A 14974-nucleotide genomic window follows, 5' to 3' on the forward strand; every position below is an offset into this window, starting at 1 on the left:
CATCAGGGTCTGGACATATGCGACTGAGCCCTCCAGATGATCCCAGCTGACACTGAGTGGGGCAGAGACGAGCTGTCCCCACCAAGCCCTGACGCAAAGACAGCTGTGTGAGCAAAATAAATATGCTGTTTTGAGCCATCACATTTTGGGGTGGTTTGTGAGGCTCTAGGTAGCCAGAACAGTGGGCACCCAAAATGCAAATCATGGTATAAACTCAAACACTGGACCTGCCTGTGAGAATGAATGAGCCATTTATAATGTAGTGAAAAAAGACAGGAAATGAAGGCAAAAAGGTGGATGTGGCTCCAGTCCATCACCCCTCCCCTTCTCCATTAGTGTATCGTCAGCTCTTCTCCTGCTCAAGTCCGCGTGTCTGGCCAGGCCTAGCTTTGGCCTCGGCAGACAAAGTGAGTGCAAACCAGGGAGCGCCAGAGACAGAAGGCAGCGCCATGGAATCCCAGCTGTCATGGTTTGGGAAATCAGCAGTGCGGGCTTGCCTGCTGGTACCGTCAGAGTGCCGGGTGTGCCCTGGGAGGGGAGCAGCGTGGAGAAGTGCTTTCTCCCCCGGCCGGCAGGACCCGGGCAGGCGGAGATGCAGCCACCTCATCCTTTGCTCTGGCCTGGCCACGGCTGCCTGTGGTGTCCTGCAGGGAAGGCCTCAGGGCTCCCGGTTGGACAGCAGCTGCCAACAGACAGACGCCCATCCATCTGGCAGGACCACAGCCGCTGAGCAGGGCTGACATCAACCTGGGCCCCGAGGAGCCTGGGGCCGTGCCTGGGTCTGTCCACAGAGCCGGACATGGGTCCTTTCTGCAGCTGGGCAGGGGCCAACCCTGAGCCACCAGGGCTGGGTGCCAGGGCACTGAGACTCCTGGGACATGGCCCCAAAAGAGCTGTGTCCACAAACAGCCAGGTCAGGGTCCAGCGTGGTCCGTGTCCTTAGAGAACATGCTGCAGGAGGTCAGGAGAATGGGGAGGTCAGGGAGCTTTCGGATGGGGCAGTTCAATACATGGATAGAGTGTGGTGGGGACTAGGGGGAGGAATGGGGGAGGGGGACGTCATAGGTCAGGGGAACACGAAAGTCAGGGGACAGTCCTCTGCAAAGAGAGAGGCAGGAAATTTGTAGAGCAAATTCCTATGAGGACAGTGTCAGGCATTAGGGCAACCAACAGGCTGAAACAGCAGCGGGGGTAGCTGGGAGGTCCTCGGAGGAAGACCTTCCGATGCTAAGGGCTGTGAAGCATGCACGGCTGACCCGTCTGTCCTTCCCCGCCACCTCCACAACCACCCACAGGGAGGATCCTCAGGGCCCAAGTCCTCAAGCCTTTAGAAGACACCCTGCCGAGACCAGCACAGGAGGGTACAGGGTGGAGCACAGTCCAGTGGTGGGAGCTGGGTGACCGCTGCCCCTGCCTGCCCACTTTTTATGGATTCTGATTTCACAGGACATTGACCCTGGGGGCCCCGTGGTTCTCCCCTTCCACGCCCACCTCAGTTACCTTGTCCCAGGCACAGCTCAGATCATCTCAGGATGATCCGTGAGTCCAGCTGCTGCAGGTGTTCCTGGACTCCAAACGGGATGGTGGGTGTCCACATCCTATGATGGGGGCATGGCACCCAGAGGCCAGGTTAAAGGAGACAGTGTGGACTGGAGCCCCAACGCAAGCTGCCACCAAATCCCTCCTCCCACCCAGCCTAGTGTGGGGTTGTGGGGACACCAGAGGCCTAGGAGCCCCAAGACCCCTTCTTTTAGACCTGGTTCTGCTGCTGACTTGCTGTGTGACCTCAAAAGGGTTAGTTAACCTCTCTGTGCCTTATTTGTCTCATTTGTAAAACAGGTCTTATAAGATCCACTCTATTCCCCTTAGAAGATATGAGTGATTATGCAGACGAAAGTGCTTTGGAAGAGTATAAAGCACAATACTGGACAGTAAGCATCATGGTGACGTAATAATAAATAAGTTTGAACCATAAGAAATTATCAATTGTGTGCATCACAAACAGTTGAATATAAGTGGTTTCATATCATTCAGCCTAATATAGTGAGCATTATTGTGTACCAGACCTTCTTCTACGTGCTTTGTATGTCTTGACTAATTTAAACCCCACAAAACTGCTTGGGGGTAAATATTATTATTGCTCCCATTTTATAGACAAAGAAACTGAGGCCAGAGGGAAGAAATGTCTGCTTGCAAGGTTGCACGCTGGTAAGGGGCAGAGTGGGACTGGGCTCAGGGCTCACACAATGAACCTCACACTGACTCTCCACCACTGCCGAGACTTACGCCAGCGTCTCCACTTGAGGGCACTTTCTCAGGCTGGCGGTGAGCTGCTGGGCCCCGGCGGCTGTGAACTTGTTGTACTGGACACTGGGGAAAGAAACCCGTTGTGGATCCTGGCCCTGGGGACCAACCAGCCCCAGGCCAAGGCCATCACCACGTTCTTGACAAGCAGACCTCAGCCCAGCGCTGCCCACGGGGCCAGCAGGAGACCCCTGGTCCTCCCAAGCCCTGGTCCCCGCCCCCTGCTGCCTGGGCTCCCACACTCACTCCAGCACCCGGAGGGACACCATGTCCGGAAGCACATGCGCCAGGCTCTCGGCTCCCGCGTCGCAGATGTAGTTATTGTACAAGCTGCCGGGAACAGAGGTCAGGGCAGGGGCTGGGGTCGCTGGGGGGTCAGGACCTAGGGGGAGCCCACCCAGCCAGGATTACTGCCCCATTTTACAGAGGAAAAAAACTGAGTCCCAGGAAGCTGAGCTGCTTCTCCGTGGTCATGCAGTTAGTGAGTCTGGAGAAGCAGCAGGACTGAGTGGAAGTAGCTTCCTAACTGAGACTTCCTGAGTTCAAATCCCAGCTCTGTGGCTTGCTGCCTGTCTGACTTTTGATAAGTTACTTAACTCCTTTGTGACTCAGTTTGCTCCTCCATAAAATGGAGATAGTAGAGTAATTATAAGGAGGAGTAAATGAGTTAATGTTGGTAAAACATCCGGAACGGGGTCCAACACCTGGAACGAACTACATCTTAATTATGGTTATTACTACCTCCCAAGGGGGTTTGTGAAGGTTATACAAGTTACCGTAGGGGGTGTGTCCAGCACTGGGGATAGCAGGGGAGAGAGAAACCCGGAGTCACTGGGCCGGCTTGGGTTTCAATAGTGTGTTCAGTCACCAACAGCAGTGTCAAAAATAGCACAACGGGTGTTGCTGGTGCTGACTTAAGCTATACACTTATTAACCAGCATCCTTTTAACAAGCCAGGTATGGCCATGGTTCTAATTTTAAGGCTATGACTTTGCCATGACTCAGCCTCAGAGCTACACTGCAGGGCTACAGGTCAAAGAAGCACTGCAGCAAAGTGGATTCAAGCTAAACTCCAGGATCCACTGATGTCATGGGTCGGCCAGTACCAGGGCAGGAACCAGGCAGAGGTTTTATAATTTCTTCCTGGGATGGATCTTAGAACCCAGGAGGCCCTTCCTCCCTGCCACAGGCAGAGGTTTCTTCCCATATTTCATTGATGCCAAGATGTACATGTTCGCATTGGAAAATCACTGAGATCAGGGTGTGTCTGATAATCAATGAATGTCATAGTTTAATTAGCAGTGTTTTGTCCTCTGAATGGTGACTTATGACAGATGGCATCTTAGAGTTCATAAAATATAAGGTTTCTTAAAGTGTCAGTCAGATCATATACACCCGCACATGCCCCACCTACTTCTCCATTCACAACAGAAAAACTCCAAAACCCCCTCCTGACCTACATGGGCCTCCCTGCATGATTTGGCCTTCCCTGACCTCTCTCACCTCATCTCCCACCTGTGCCCCTCATCCCCTGCAGCCAGCCACAGTGGCCCTTCCGACCCTCAAAGACCCAACCTCTTTCCCACGTCAAGGCCTTTGCCTCTGCTGTTCCCTTTTCCTGGAATGCTTTTCCCCCGAGAGCTTCGCATAGAAGGTAAGGGGTCACCTCCTCAGAGGCCCCCCCCCCCTTGGTGAATTCAACACTCTCTATTTTGCCCTCCGGGGCCTTTGTTAGTTTCCTCCTTCCCAGTATGAATCACTGTTTTAAATATTTTGCTTATGCATGTGCTTTTTTATTATGCAAGGAACTTGAAAACAAGACCCACACTGGTTTTGTTCATAGTCATATCTCTAGTTCCTAGCACAGGTTCTGGCCTATGGTTGATTTTAGAGAATATTAAATGCTCTCACAACTCTAGGGGATGCCAATCACATAGACTACAACCTGTACAGCACACAACCTGTGCAGCTGCACGCAAGGACCTTGGCTGGAAGGATAATGGGCTGGAAGGACCCCTTGGTCCCACCAGGGGCCGGGCTGAAAGTAATCAAAAGCAAGACCTGCTATGCCAAAGCCGACCAGAAGGTGGCAGTGTAGGCAAAGACCAGTCTGTGAGTGACAAAAGCCTGCCAAGGCTGCCTGTGCATGGTGGTCAGCCTTTTAGAAACCACCACCCCTGGACTCCAGAAAAAACTCAGTCCTGCCACCCATGGGGAAGGAAGATCAATATTTATTGAGCATCAGAGCCAGGCATTGCGCCAAGCCCTTTCCATAGGCCTTTAGGATGGTACCCATTTTCCAGATGAGGAAACAGAGGTTAGGAATACTTAATCGACTTGCCCAAAGTTTTCCAGATGCCCCTTTCCCCCAAGTGCTACTAATCCTCTTGTTCGGGGCGGTGGCATTGCCCTACTCCAGGGGATGTGTTCATATTGGATCTTAGGTTGGTGCCCCTCCACCCCGACCCCCACCAAGTTGTGCAACAACGACACAGAACAGCCTGTACTTTTTGCTTCCAGGGTCTCAGTGCGACCTTACAGTTGGCATCAAGGGGGCTCTCTGCCCACCCCCAGCCCACCAGCTCAGCACCTGACCGATGGGGGCCACTCACCTCAGCCTGACGAGGGACGCAGCCAGTGAGGGCAGGGCCTTGGCCAGCTTGCAGGCGCCCACGTCGGTGATGTTGTTCTGAGACAAGCTGCAGGGGTACAACAAGGAGGGTAGGGCTCAGGACCAAACTTGAATGCCCCTCCCCATCAGCATCTTTCGTCCCAGGCTCGGGCAGAGCTGGAAAATCCAGCCTCCTCACAGAGTGGCCCAGAGCAGCAAGCAAAAGACAGTCTACTTGCATAAGAGTCGTGCTTTGGGTAGACTTGTGCTAATGCTTAACAAAAGAATGCAGTTATGACCTGAGGTTGAGGGGGACGATGGGGGTGAGGACGCAGATGAGGGAGATGGCTCTCCCCCAAAATCTATTTTATGATTTTGTAGCATCCCTTCTTTTCCCTTTGGAGCACTTTTCAGCACCGTCATTACATAAGAGTTCACATAATTTGTTTAACCACGTGGGGTCCACCGAGACGAGGGGTCAGGTCTGTTTTGTTTGTTATTGTATCCCTGCGGCTACAGCAGTGCCAAGCACATAGTTCGTGCTCATAAAATATTTAAGTGGGGAAAAAAAGAAGGGAAGGAAAAGGAGGAGAGGGAGGAAGATGAGGGAGGGACTGAGGGACAAAGAGAGGGAGGGAGGGAGAAAGGGAGGAGGGATGAAGGGAGAGAAGTCTGGCCTATTCACAGCTGTTTCCTAAGATGCTGTAAATTGCTCGAGAAGTTTCAGTGTCCTACCATTAAAGAAATCCCTAAGTAAATTCTGGTGAATTCTGTGGCTGCTTTGATCCAGGTTATGGAGTGGAGTGTGGCTAGATTTTGATGATAATTTTTTTTTTTAAATTTGTTTGTTTTGGGGGGGAGGTAATTAATTTTAATTAACTTTTTATTTATTTTAATGGCAGTACTGGGGATTGAACCCAGGACCTCATGCCTGCTAGCCATGTACTCTACCACTGAGTTATACCCTCCCCAGCAAGGGGCTTTTGTTTTACTTAAAGCTGGGTCTCCAGGGCCTAGAATGGTGGCTGCATATAGTAGGTGCTCCTTAAATATTTGTTGATTAAGTGAATAAATGATCGGTTGATTGGATGATTAAATAAAGAAATGAAAAAATGAATGAATGAATGGGTAGATGATTAAATGAATGCATGATTGAATGGATGCATGAATGAAAGAATAAAAAAGCCAGCTGCACTCTGGGGGACAAATCCAGCAGAGAGGCAGGCCTAGCCTACTCACTTGAGTGTCTCCAGGGCCTTCAGCTGAGGGAAGGTGGCTGAGAGCTGGGCGACCCCCTCGTCTCCGATCTTGTTCTCACTCAGGGAGTCTAGGCTGCAGGTGGAATCACATGGGGGGCCATCAGCCAGCACCCCAGAGGCCACTCGACCCTCCCCCTCCCTCTGACCCAGCAGGCGGCTTCCTTCCATCCCCCCACCTCTGGACACAACACATCTGCTGCAGCTCCCAGCTTTTGAGAGCAAATCTTCATCCCCCTGGGGGGCCAACTGGCCAGCCAGTGGACAAGATTCTAACTAACTCCCCGTGGACCTGAATCCCTGTTCTCCTTCCTGGGAGCCCCAGGAGCTGGGACAGCTTCCTTAATGACGTGAGACCTCATTTGTACAGTGGAGTCATGTTCCCTGACCCTGTCTCCCCACGAGATTGCCGGGAGCAGCGCATGAGGGGGAAAGAATTTCAAAGGTGACAAAAGGATTCAACCTATTTTTATTGGTGGGGATTTCCGTCTGCCGTCCCTTCCCTGTGGTGGGGGTACCTGGTCATTCACACCAGCCCCCCACCACCACCACCACACACACACAGAAATAGGGCCAGGGTCTGGGGCTGTCAAAGCCCGAGGTCTCTGGGAGAGATTCTGGGGATTATACTCACTCCAGATGCTGAAGGGAGGAAAAGGCCTCAAGGATCCTCACCAGTTTGGAGAAAGCCTGGGGGCCCAAGGCAGAACCCAGCCTAGGAGGCAAACAGCAGAGGTTAAGACCCTGAAAGAGTCATGGCCCCTCAATTCGGCCCCACAAAAGCCACGCCCATCTGAGGCCCACTCCCCTTCTCTGCCTCCCCATTGCCTTACATCCCCCCAACCCCACCAGGTGGGACCCCAATCCCTTCTGCTTCAGGCAGATTTCACAAAGCCCACTCAAGAGGTCAGCTGGGCTCCCACCGAGGGCTCCCCAACTTTCATCTCTGAGTGGGGAGCAAGTTCTCACTCCTGCCGACATCCCCAGGTACCCTTCTCCCACCCTGGCCTAGGGGAGTGGTTCCCAAATGCTGGCCTGAGGATCACCACCAGTCCTGAGAAAGATGGTTTACTTATCTGCCATTGTTTTTTAATAACAAATAGAAACATTTCTTGAGCACTTATTATATGCTAGGAACACACTGGGTCCCTCACTCAGGTCAGATCTCATTTAACCCTCACAATGACTGAGCTAAAAGTGCTTCTTATCTTCATTTTACAGACGAGGAAACCAAGGCACAGAGAGGTTAATTGACTCACACAAGATCACACAGCCCAGATTGACATTTAGATCAGACTTCGAGGGAATGAGAAAAAGACAACATAGGGCTGTTTTGTTTTTAAAATATGGTTAAATGTACCATATATGGTTAAAATATAGTTAAATGATACTAAAATGTTCATTATGGCGCCAGCAGTGGTTTGAATGAACATATTTGATACTAATTAAAAGATGGTAACTGCACGTAGTCACTCAAATTCACTCTGAAATACTCTGTCTTTGAAAACCCAAAGTCTGGGAAACATTTGCTTCAGTGAAGGGCATCTGAAATCTGATTTGAGTCTGGGTTCTGCCACTGAGCTTCTGTAGGACCTATTGGGGCAGATCCCCTCACCTCTGAGTCTCAGTCTTCTCAAATTTAGCCCCAGTCCTATGAGGTTGTTAGCAGGATTAAAGAATTCATTCAGCAGATACTGATTGCTTGCCTCCTGTGTGCCAGACCAGACAAGACTGTCACACAGACAGCGGTGAACAAAACGGACAAAAATCCTTGCCCTCATGGAGCTGACATTCCAAGGGGCAAGATGGATGATCAAAGACATTGGGAAATTATCTGGTGTGGGGGATAATAAATGATACAGAGAAAAGGCCAGTGGTGAGCAGGGCAGAGTTGTACCTTTAATGTGGGAGTCAAAAAAGGCCTCTCTCAATGAAAACTGGAAGGAAGTGAGGATATGGGCCATGCAGATATCTGGGGGAGAGCGTCCTGGACAGAAGGCACAGCCCATTCAAAGGCCCAGGGGCTGGACCACGCCTAGTGAGGCTGAAAACCATCAAGGGGACCCACGTGGCTGGCGTGGAGTAAGCATGGGAGAGAGCGCAGGCGTGAGAGTGAAGACGTAGATGGGGGCCGAACCAAGGAAGGACATCTACCAGCAGAGCCCCTGCAGGGCACTGAGCGGCCACGCAACCTGAGCTACAGGCAGATGGGAGCTACAGGATGCCTGACCCAGTGGCTGCCAATCACACGCCCAAAATAGTCCCTTCCTTCCTTCCTTCTTTCCTCAGAACTTTCTCGGGGCTTCCGGTCTGCAGGTGGCTAGTCTCCTGGTTCTGGGCTGTTCCACCCCACAGCTGCTGGTTCCTGGGGCACAGTTCCGATGTCCAACTAGGGGCTTTTTAAGCTGAAAATAATTCAAAGCCAGAAGCGGCCCTTGGTAATTGTTTTCATCCATTTCCTCTTTTCAGCAACATTTTTATCACTGCACAAATTTGGCACCTTGTCTCTGTTCAAAAGAAGAAATGCTTGGCTTTTTTCTGGGGGCACGAGGGTAGCAGTGATCAGGAGGAGCAGCTTGTGGGTGACAAGCTAGGGACTGTGGGGCAAGTTATTTAATCTCACCAGGCCTCAGTTGCCTTATCTGTAAAGTGGGGAAGATAAGGACCAGCTCCCAGAATAGCTCTTGAAATTAATGAGGTTATATATAAAAGGCACTGGGTACACTGGAGGTGTTTAATAATTCCTGCTGAATTGCTAGGAGATTTTAGATTTTCGATCCATAAGAAGGACCAACCACGAATATAGCTTTTTCCTTTGTCGGAGCAAGAGCCAGGCTTACCTGATGTTTGTGACTTTGGACAAACAATTTATACTCTCTAGGCCTCAGTTTCTGCCTCTGTACAATAGGGAGAAAATAATAGTATCTCCACCCAGCATGGTTCGTTTCTATTCCTTTGTCAAGCTTCAGTGCTTCAGTCACCTCCTCCGGGAAGTCCCCCTGACCTCCTCCATGTCTGCACTCTCACATCCTTGACTTTCCTGCCACTAATCACAGCAGGTGGTACTTGTCTATTTACACTGGGCTGCAAACTCATTGAGAACAGTGGCCTCCGTCATAGAAGTAGGTCTGTTGAATGAGTGGATGTGAATGAGCATGCTTATTGGCAAATAGGCCAGTTAACTTCACCCTCAAGAAACTCCAGGACTGGACCAGCCGTGCCCCAGCTGCTGGAAGTTGGCTTCTAGAGTGGTGGGGCAAAAGGGCAAGAATGATTCTGAAGACCCATTTCCATTCTGGTGGCACAAGCCCAGTTAAGGCTGGAGAAGAGACCTCAAGGGGACCCCAAACAATTCACCCCTGTGCTTACGCAAACTCCAGCTTCTTTAGGTCCCGGACAGCAGGGAGTTCCCCAGCTGTGTCTTCAGAGGAACTTCTTGTCCTAGAGAGAAGGGGCAATGTTAGTGGAGAGCAGGCTCTTCGCCTGTCTCTGAACCGCTTCCTGTGTGTCCCAGGAGGCCCAAAATTCCCTGGAAGGACTGCCTTCCTCAGGGCTACTGTTGCCCCACTGTTAAAAAGAAAAACCTCAGGACGATGTTAACCCATTACTGTCTGTTTCATGGAAAAGCGCCTCAGAGTAAGCGCTTATCCTCACCCCTCCCAGACAGTACACAGTAGGTGATCAGTCAACGTATGATGAAGGAATGAGTGAAAGACAGTTATGCGGTCGTTTCCTCTGCCCTCTGGACCTGAGACTTCTACCATCTATAAAATGGAGATGATACTGGTCCTGGAGAGGCGGCCAAAGGTGTCACTTCTGTTACTAGATACAGAAGGCAGTTGATGAAGCCTTCTCAGGAGAGAATATCTCCCTGGCTCTAGCTGAGAAAGAATTGGGCACGTGGTGGCAAGTTTTTAACAGCACCAAGTGGTCAATCCTGGAGAGGGGAGTACAATGAGAGATTCTGGGTGGTCACTGCCCAAGGGGAGGGCATGGGATGCCCCCAAAAGAGGAGGCACTGGAAGCATTAACAGCAAACTTAGTATTAGGTCCTTCATGATCTGGACTGCCTCCCATGCCCTCTCCCCCTCACCTCTGGATCTGCACGAGGTTGCCCAGGTCTTCCACATCCTTCATGGACGTGGCCTTGAAAGGCTCGATGGTGAACTTCTCCTCCACTGCCCGGAGTAGCTTGGCTTCCCCACGCTGCTGCAGGGACTCCCATAGCCCCACCGTGTCACTCAAGGTGGCCCTGTGGAGGAAGGGCCTCAGACCCAGGCACGATGACTGGGCTAGACCATAATGGAGGGGTGGCTCCATGAAGGGACCTCCTACCTATTTAGATACTTTCCTCCCTCAGCTTCACGCCTACCTCCTCTAGAAAGCCTTCCATGACCACTTGAGCCCTTATCGATTCCTCCTTCTTCTCCATTCTCCCAGTGGTTTTTGATTTCCTTTTTGCTTTGGCTACCAGGAAGCTCAGTGCTAAATTCTCAGCTGAACCATTACAGTGGTGTAGGATCTTACAGCTTGGATAAAGTATGCTTAGGGGAAAAGGAGAGTCTCTGGAGATCAGGCTTAAGTGATCAAACAGATTGCTAAAGGATCTAAATTCCTTAATTTAAATTAAGGAATTTTGACTTCATCCTGAGGGAAGTGGAGTGCTTCTTAAAGATTGTAAGCAAGAATGGAATATGATCAGATGCAATTTCTAGAGAGATTGCTCTGATGGTTAAATATAAAGTGGAGTGGAAGAGAAGAGAGTGGGGGCAGGGAGGTCAGGGGAGGCTGTGGCTTTAACTTAACCATGACAAAATGGTGACTTGATCAGGGGATGGAGAGGAGAAAATGAATTTGAACCCCGATCACTCTTAGATTCTATATGTGGCCCAGTGCCTGGCACATGGTGGGTGTGCAAATACTGGTTGAAAGAATGATGCTGCCCCTCACTGGCTGTGTGACCTTGGGCAAGCTACTATGCCTTTCTGAGCCTTGGCTTCCTCATCTTAAAAAATAGATAGAGTCACTGCTGCCCCCGCCTGGCTGCCGTGCATACTAAATGAGACCCCACAGAGCCAGCACTGGACACAGCCCCAAGACCACAGCAAGTGCCCAGGACAAAGAAGCCCCCTCTCCTGTCCCCAGTCCCCACCTGAAATGGGTGACACAGCTGAGTCCCACGAGGGTCCCCAGTCCCGTGGGGTCAATGCCGGTGCTGCGGAGGTCCAGGGAGAAGTTTCTGCCTGCCGCCTCCAAGGCGCTGCCCAGCACGTAGGTGTCGGGAGGCGAGAGCCGGGTGCCCAGGAAGGAGAGGCGGGCCGGGAGCCCGTGCAGCACATGCTGCCAAAGCCCAGCGTCCAGCGCCTCGTGGGCGCAGTGCAGCAGCTCCAGCAGCCGCCCCACCTGCAGCGTTCCCGGCTGCAGCCGCTTCAGGTACCTGGTGAGCACCTTCTGCTTCCTGTCCGCCGAGGTGGCCGCTGCCAGCCCTACCAGGGCTCCCAGGCAGCGAGGGCGAGGCTGGAAGACCAGCCCGACCAGAAAGCGCGGCACGCCCTCCAGCCAGTTGTCATAGGGCCTCTTCTTCCTTGGGGTCAAGGCCAGATACTGTGGTAGCTCCTTGTCCTTGATTTCGCTGCTCAGAGCCAGCCACAAGGCCCCCAGGAAGCACTGCAGGAGGAAGCTGGAGAAGACCAGCTCAGTCTCTGGGCCCCCCCGGGTGGGCTGCACCAAGCCTCTGGCCACAGCCCAGGCCCTCACCTCTGCTGACGGGAACTGGTCCTCCCGCAGGCTGCTGTGGTGACGGCGGCCCAGGTCCCAGGCCAGTCTGGCCAGTCCCACCAGGGCCCCCGGGGGACTGTCGTGGGCGGCTGGGCCTAGTAGGCCAACATACAGGCCGGTGAGTGTGGAGGGCAGCTCGGCCTCATCGTCCAGCTCCAGGAGGGCCTCAGAGAGCTGGCACACGGCCCGGCACACAGTGGGGCTGTGGCTGTGACTCAGGAGAAACGGCTGGGCCTGGAGGAGGGCCAGGGCTCTCTTTTGGTGCTCAGTGGCCCCCGAAGTCTCAAAGTAGCGCATCACGTAGGTCTCGGCCTGCTGGGCGGAGAAGCCGGCTACCTCGAACACGGCGTCAGCCTTGCTCAGGCTCTGGGCCAGGCGTCCTCGGGGCCGGGCCGTGAGCAGCAGGGTGCAGCCTCGTAGCACCTTGCGCTGGAAGAGGCCTGCCAGCAGCCCCCGGAGGGAGCGGGGTTCTGCTGACCCGGGCCCGCACGCACTGTGCAAGAAGCCGTCTTGGGTTTCGAGCTCCTCGAAGGCATCCAGGATGAGCAGAATGCGGTCAGGCCTCCGCAAGATGTAACTGAATACTTCATCCTCCACCGGCCGGGGCTGCAGGCCCGGGGAGAAGAGCAGATCCTGCAGGCGGTAAGTGTCCCCTCGACGGTCCAAACAGTGGCAGGGGATGCAGAAGACAAAGTCATACTGTGGCAGCTGGCCGCAAGCCCAAGCCCAGCTCACGGCCTGAGCCCAGTGACTCTTCCCCTGTCCTGCTTTGCCCAGCACGGCGATCACCTGCGTCTCTCGTGGCCGCCGGCGGTCACTAGTGGCCAGCAGCACCTCGGCCAGACCCCCTCGGGCCGGCTGCCGCTCTGCCCAGTCCAGGGTGGCCAGCTCTCTCTCCTGACCCTTGCTGCTGCTCCTCTCCAGCCGTACCCTCACCAGGTCCACCTCCACCAGGATGCCTTCCGGGCCTGCAGGCTTAGCCTGGTACTTGTCCCGTAGTGAGCGGCAGAACTGCTCCACGCTCTCTGCACAGGTCAGAGGATGCAGGGTTGGGGAAGGGAGGATGCTCGTGGCAGGACCAGCCACCATCACTAGCTTCTTCGTCCCTTCACCACACAGTCTTCCCTGACTGCTTTCTTTATTAGCTGCCTCAGTCAGTGACCCAGACACTCATTCATTAATTCAATTCTTCCTAAACCCATTCACTCATTCCTCTATTTACTCACTAACCTTCTTTGGCTCACTCACCATGGGGAGGCCATTGTGGGGGTGTTAAGATAGTGGAATCCATGTGTCTGATTCAAGTCCTAGCTCCACCACTTTAAAAAAAGTTTTTTTAATGGAGGTACTGGGAATTGAACCCAGGACCTCATGCAGGCTAAGCAAGGGCTCTACCACTGAGCTGTACCCAGTCCCCACCACTAATCTGTGTTATGTTGAGCATGCTATGTACCCCACTATGCCTTGGTTTCCTCATCTGCAAAACAGGGATCATATTCAGGTTGTTTGCAAATTTAATGGTTTACTGTGTCTTGTGTGCTTGGACGGGTACCTGGAAAAGAGTCAGACTCGGCAGTTTGCCATTCTCTCAGCCGCCCTTTCACCCCCACCTTCCATCTCTCCCACACTCGCCATCAACTCCTGCCTTCATCCACTCTCTCAGCTACCTGCCCTTCCCTCATTCATTCTCTCTGCCTTGCAAACAAGCCCTCCTGGTGTGGGCCTACGAGGGGCAGGTCCTCCATAATGTTGCTTAAGTGTAAGCACAACTGGCTGAATGAATGCTGGTATTCAATGTGTCAGATGGAAGCCCAAACCTGGCTTCCCTTCCCTTATTCATCCAACATGGAGGGGTCCTGCCACCACTCACCAGGCCATCTGGGAAGCTTGCTGGAGGGCTTGAGAGCTGCCGGACTTTGGGTGGGGGATGTTTCATCCTCTGGAGAGAAGAAGCCAGTGTCAGAGTTAGGGTGAAGGGTGCCCCGGGGACTTCCCTCCCTCCGGGGCATCCAGTCCTCTGAATCCTGAGAGCAGAGCTGATAAGGGCTGAGTCTCCCCGAGATGGAGGTTCCAAGGTGATGACCCAAGGCTGTATCCTACTCAAAGACGGCTTTCTTTGGCCTGCTGTAAATTTTAAAATGTTCACCAGTGTTTTCAAAATCACAGTGTCTATGTGAAAATCAAGATCCCCAGATTCTGCTGACACCTCAGAAGATCTGGCCACACTGAGCCTGTTTTCCTGTTGAGTGATAAACTGGTGAAGGCTGGTGGCCCCATTTAGGTGGGACGTGGATTCTCCAGTTGTTCCCCTCACCCACCTTCCCGGGCCCTCCACTCCCTGGAGACCCTCCCTGCCCTGTTTTACAGAAACACAACTTGGCTGTCCCTGCAGGCAGCTCTGTAGGTGGACCTCATTGTCTGAGGCAGTTGCTTCCCCAGGGTCTCAATCCTGCTGCCAAGAACTCTCCCTGGCCCCACTGGTTCTTACCTGTCAGGTTTGCACGGGAGGTCAGGGCTGGTTCGGGCATGCTAGGAAGGTCAGCTGCAGATGGGGCGAAGGGGCTGGTAGAGCCAGGTCGGTCTGGGGACTTCGGGAAGTTGTGGACAGGTGGGCCACTTGAAGTAGGTGTTTGGCTGGCCTGGGGCATCTCACCTACATTGGGAGGGAAAAGAGTGTACGAACAACCAGGAACCCACCTGGGTCACCCCCACCCCAAATTAGGCTGTTAGGCTAGGAGTCTGCAGAGAGGAGAAAGAAACTTCCAAAGGAACACATTTCAGGGTGGAGTTGAGGAAAGGGCTCTGGAGTTACATCTATCTCCTGCAGCCTTGGTTTCCCCATCTGTGAAATGGACACAATCAGCTCATAGAGAGCTTAAGGCAAGTGCTACTACAGTACTTTTCCCACTGTGTGGTCAGTACTCATTCTCCTAGATGTCCAGAATGCTTCCTTGCTCCTGAGGCACCAGTGCATTATATAAAAACTGGCATGCAATCTTGAAAGGGTGCTCTTGAGTTGAGTGAA

At 52.8% G+C, this 14974-nt stretch overlaps 1 protein-coding gene across 8 annotated transcripts in view; it reads right to left on the reverse strand.

The window, feature by feature from the left end:
• Positions 1–234: 234 nt before the first annotated feature.
• Positions 235–14974, reverse strand: part of CIITA (class II major histocompatibility complex transactivator) — a 44102-nt gene continuing 29362 nt past the window's right edge. For 6 of the 8 annotated variants that reach the window (XM_010980047.3, XM_031433235.2, XM_031433233.2 and 3 more), the window contains 12 exons: positions 14438–14602; positions 13820–13888; positions 11324–12974; positions 10265–10423; positions 9541–9612; positions 6806–6886; positions 6155–6247; positions 4917–5003; positions 2551–2634; positions 2287–2370; positions 1501–1598; positions 235–951 (listed from right to left, as the gene is read on the reverse strand). In XM_010980047.3, the coding sequence (XP_010978349.3) occupies positions 1523–1598; positions 2287–2370; positions 2551–2634; positions 4917–5003; positions 6155–6247; positions 6806–6886; positions 9541–9612; positions 10265–10423; positions 11324–12974; positions 13820–13888; positions 14438–14602 (2621 nt within the window). In that variant the 3' untranslated portion in view covers positions 235–951; positions 1501–1522. The remainder of the gene's footprint in view (positions 952–1500; positions 1599–2286; positions 2371–2550; positions 2635–4916; positions 5004–6154; positions 6248–6805; positions 6887–9540; positions 9613–10264; positions 10424–11323; positions 12975–13819; positions 13889–14437; positions 14603–14974) is intronic. The other 2 variants (XM_064478186.1, XM_064478185.1) reach the window with 2 other exon arrangements.

This window comes from Camelus dromedarius, chromosome 24 (genome assembly GCF_036321535.1).
Source record: "Camelus dromedarius isolate mCamDro1 chromosome 24, mCamDro1.pat, whole genome shotgun sequence".
NCBI lineage: Eukaryota > Metazoa > Chordata > Mammalia > Artiodactyla > Camelidae > Camelus > Camelus dromedarius.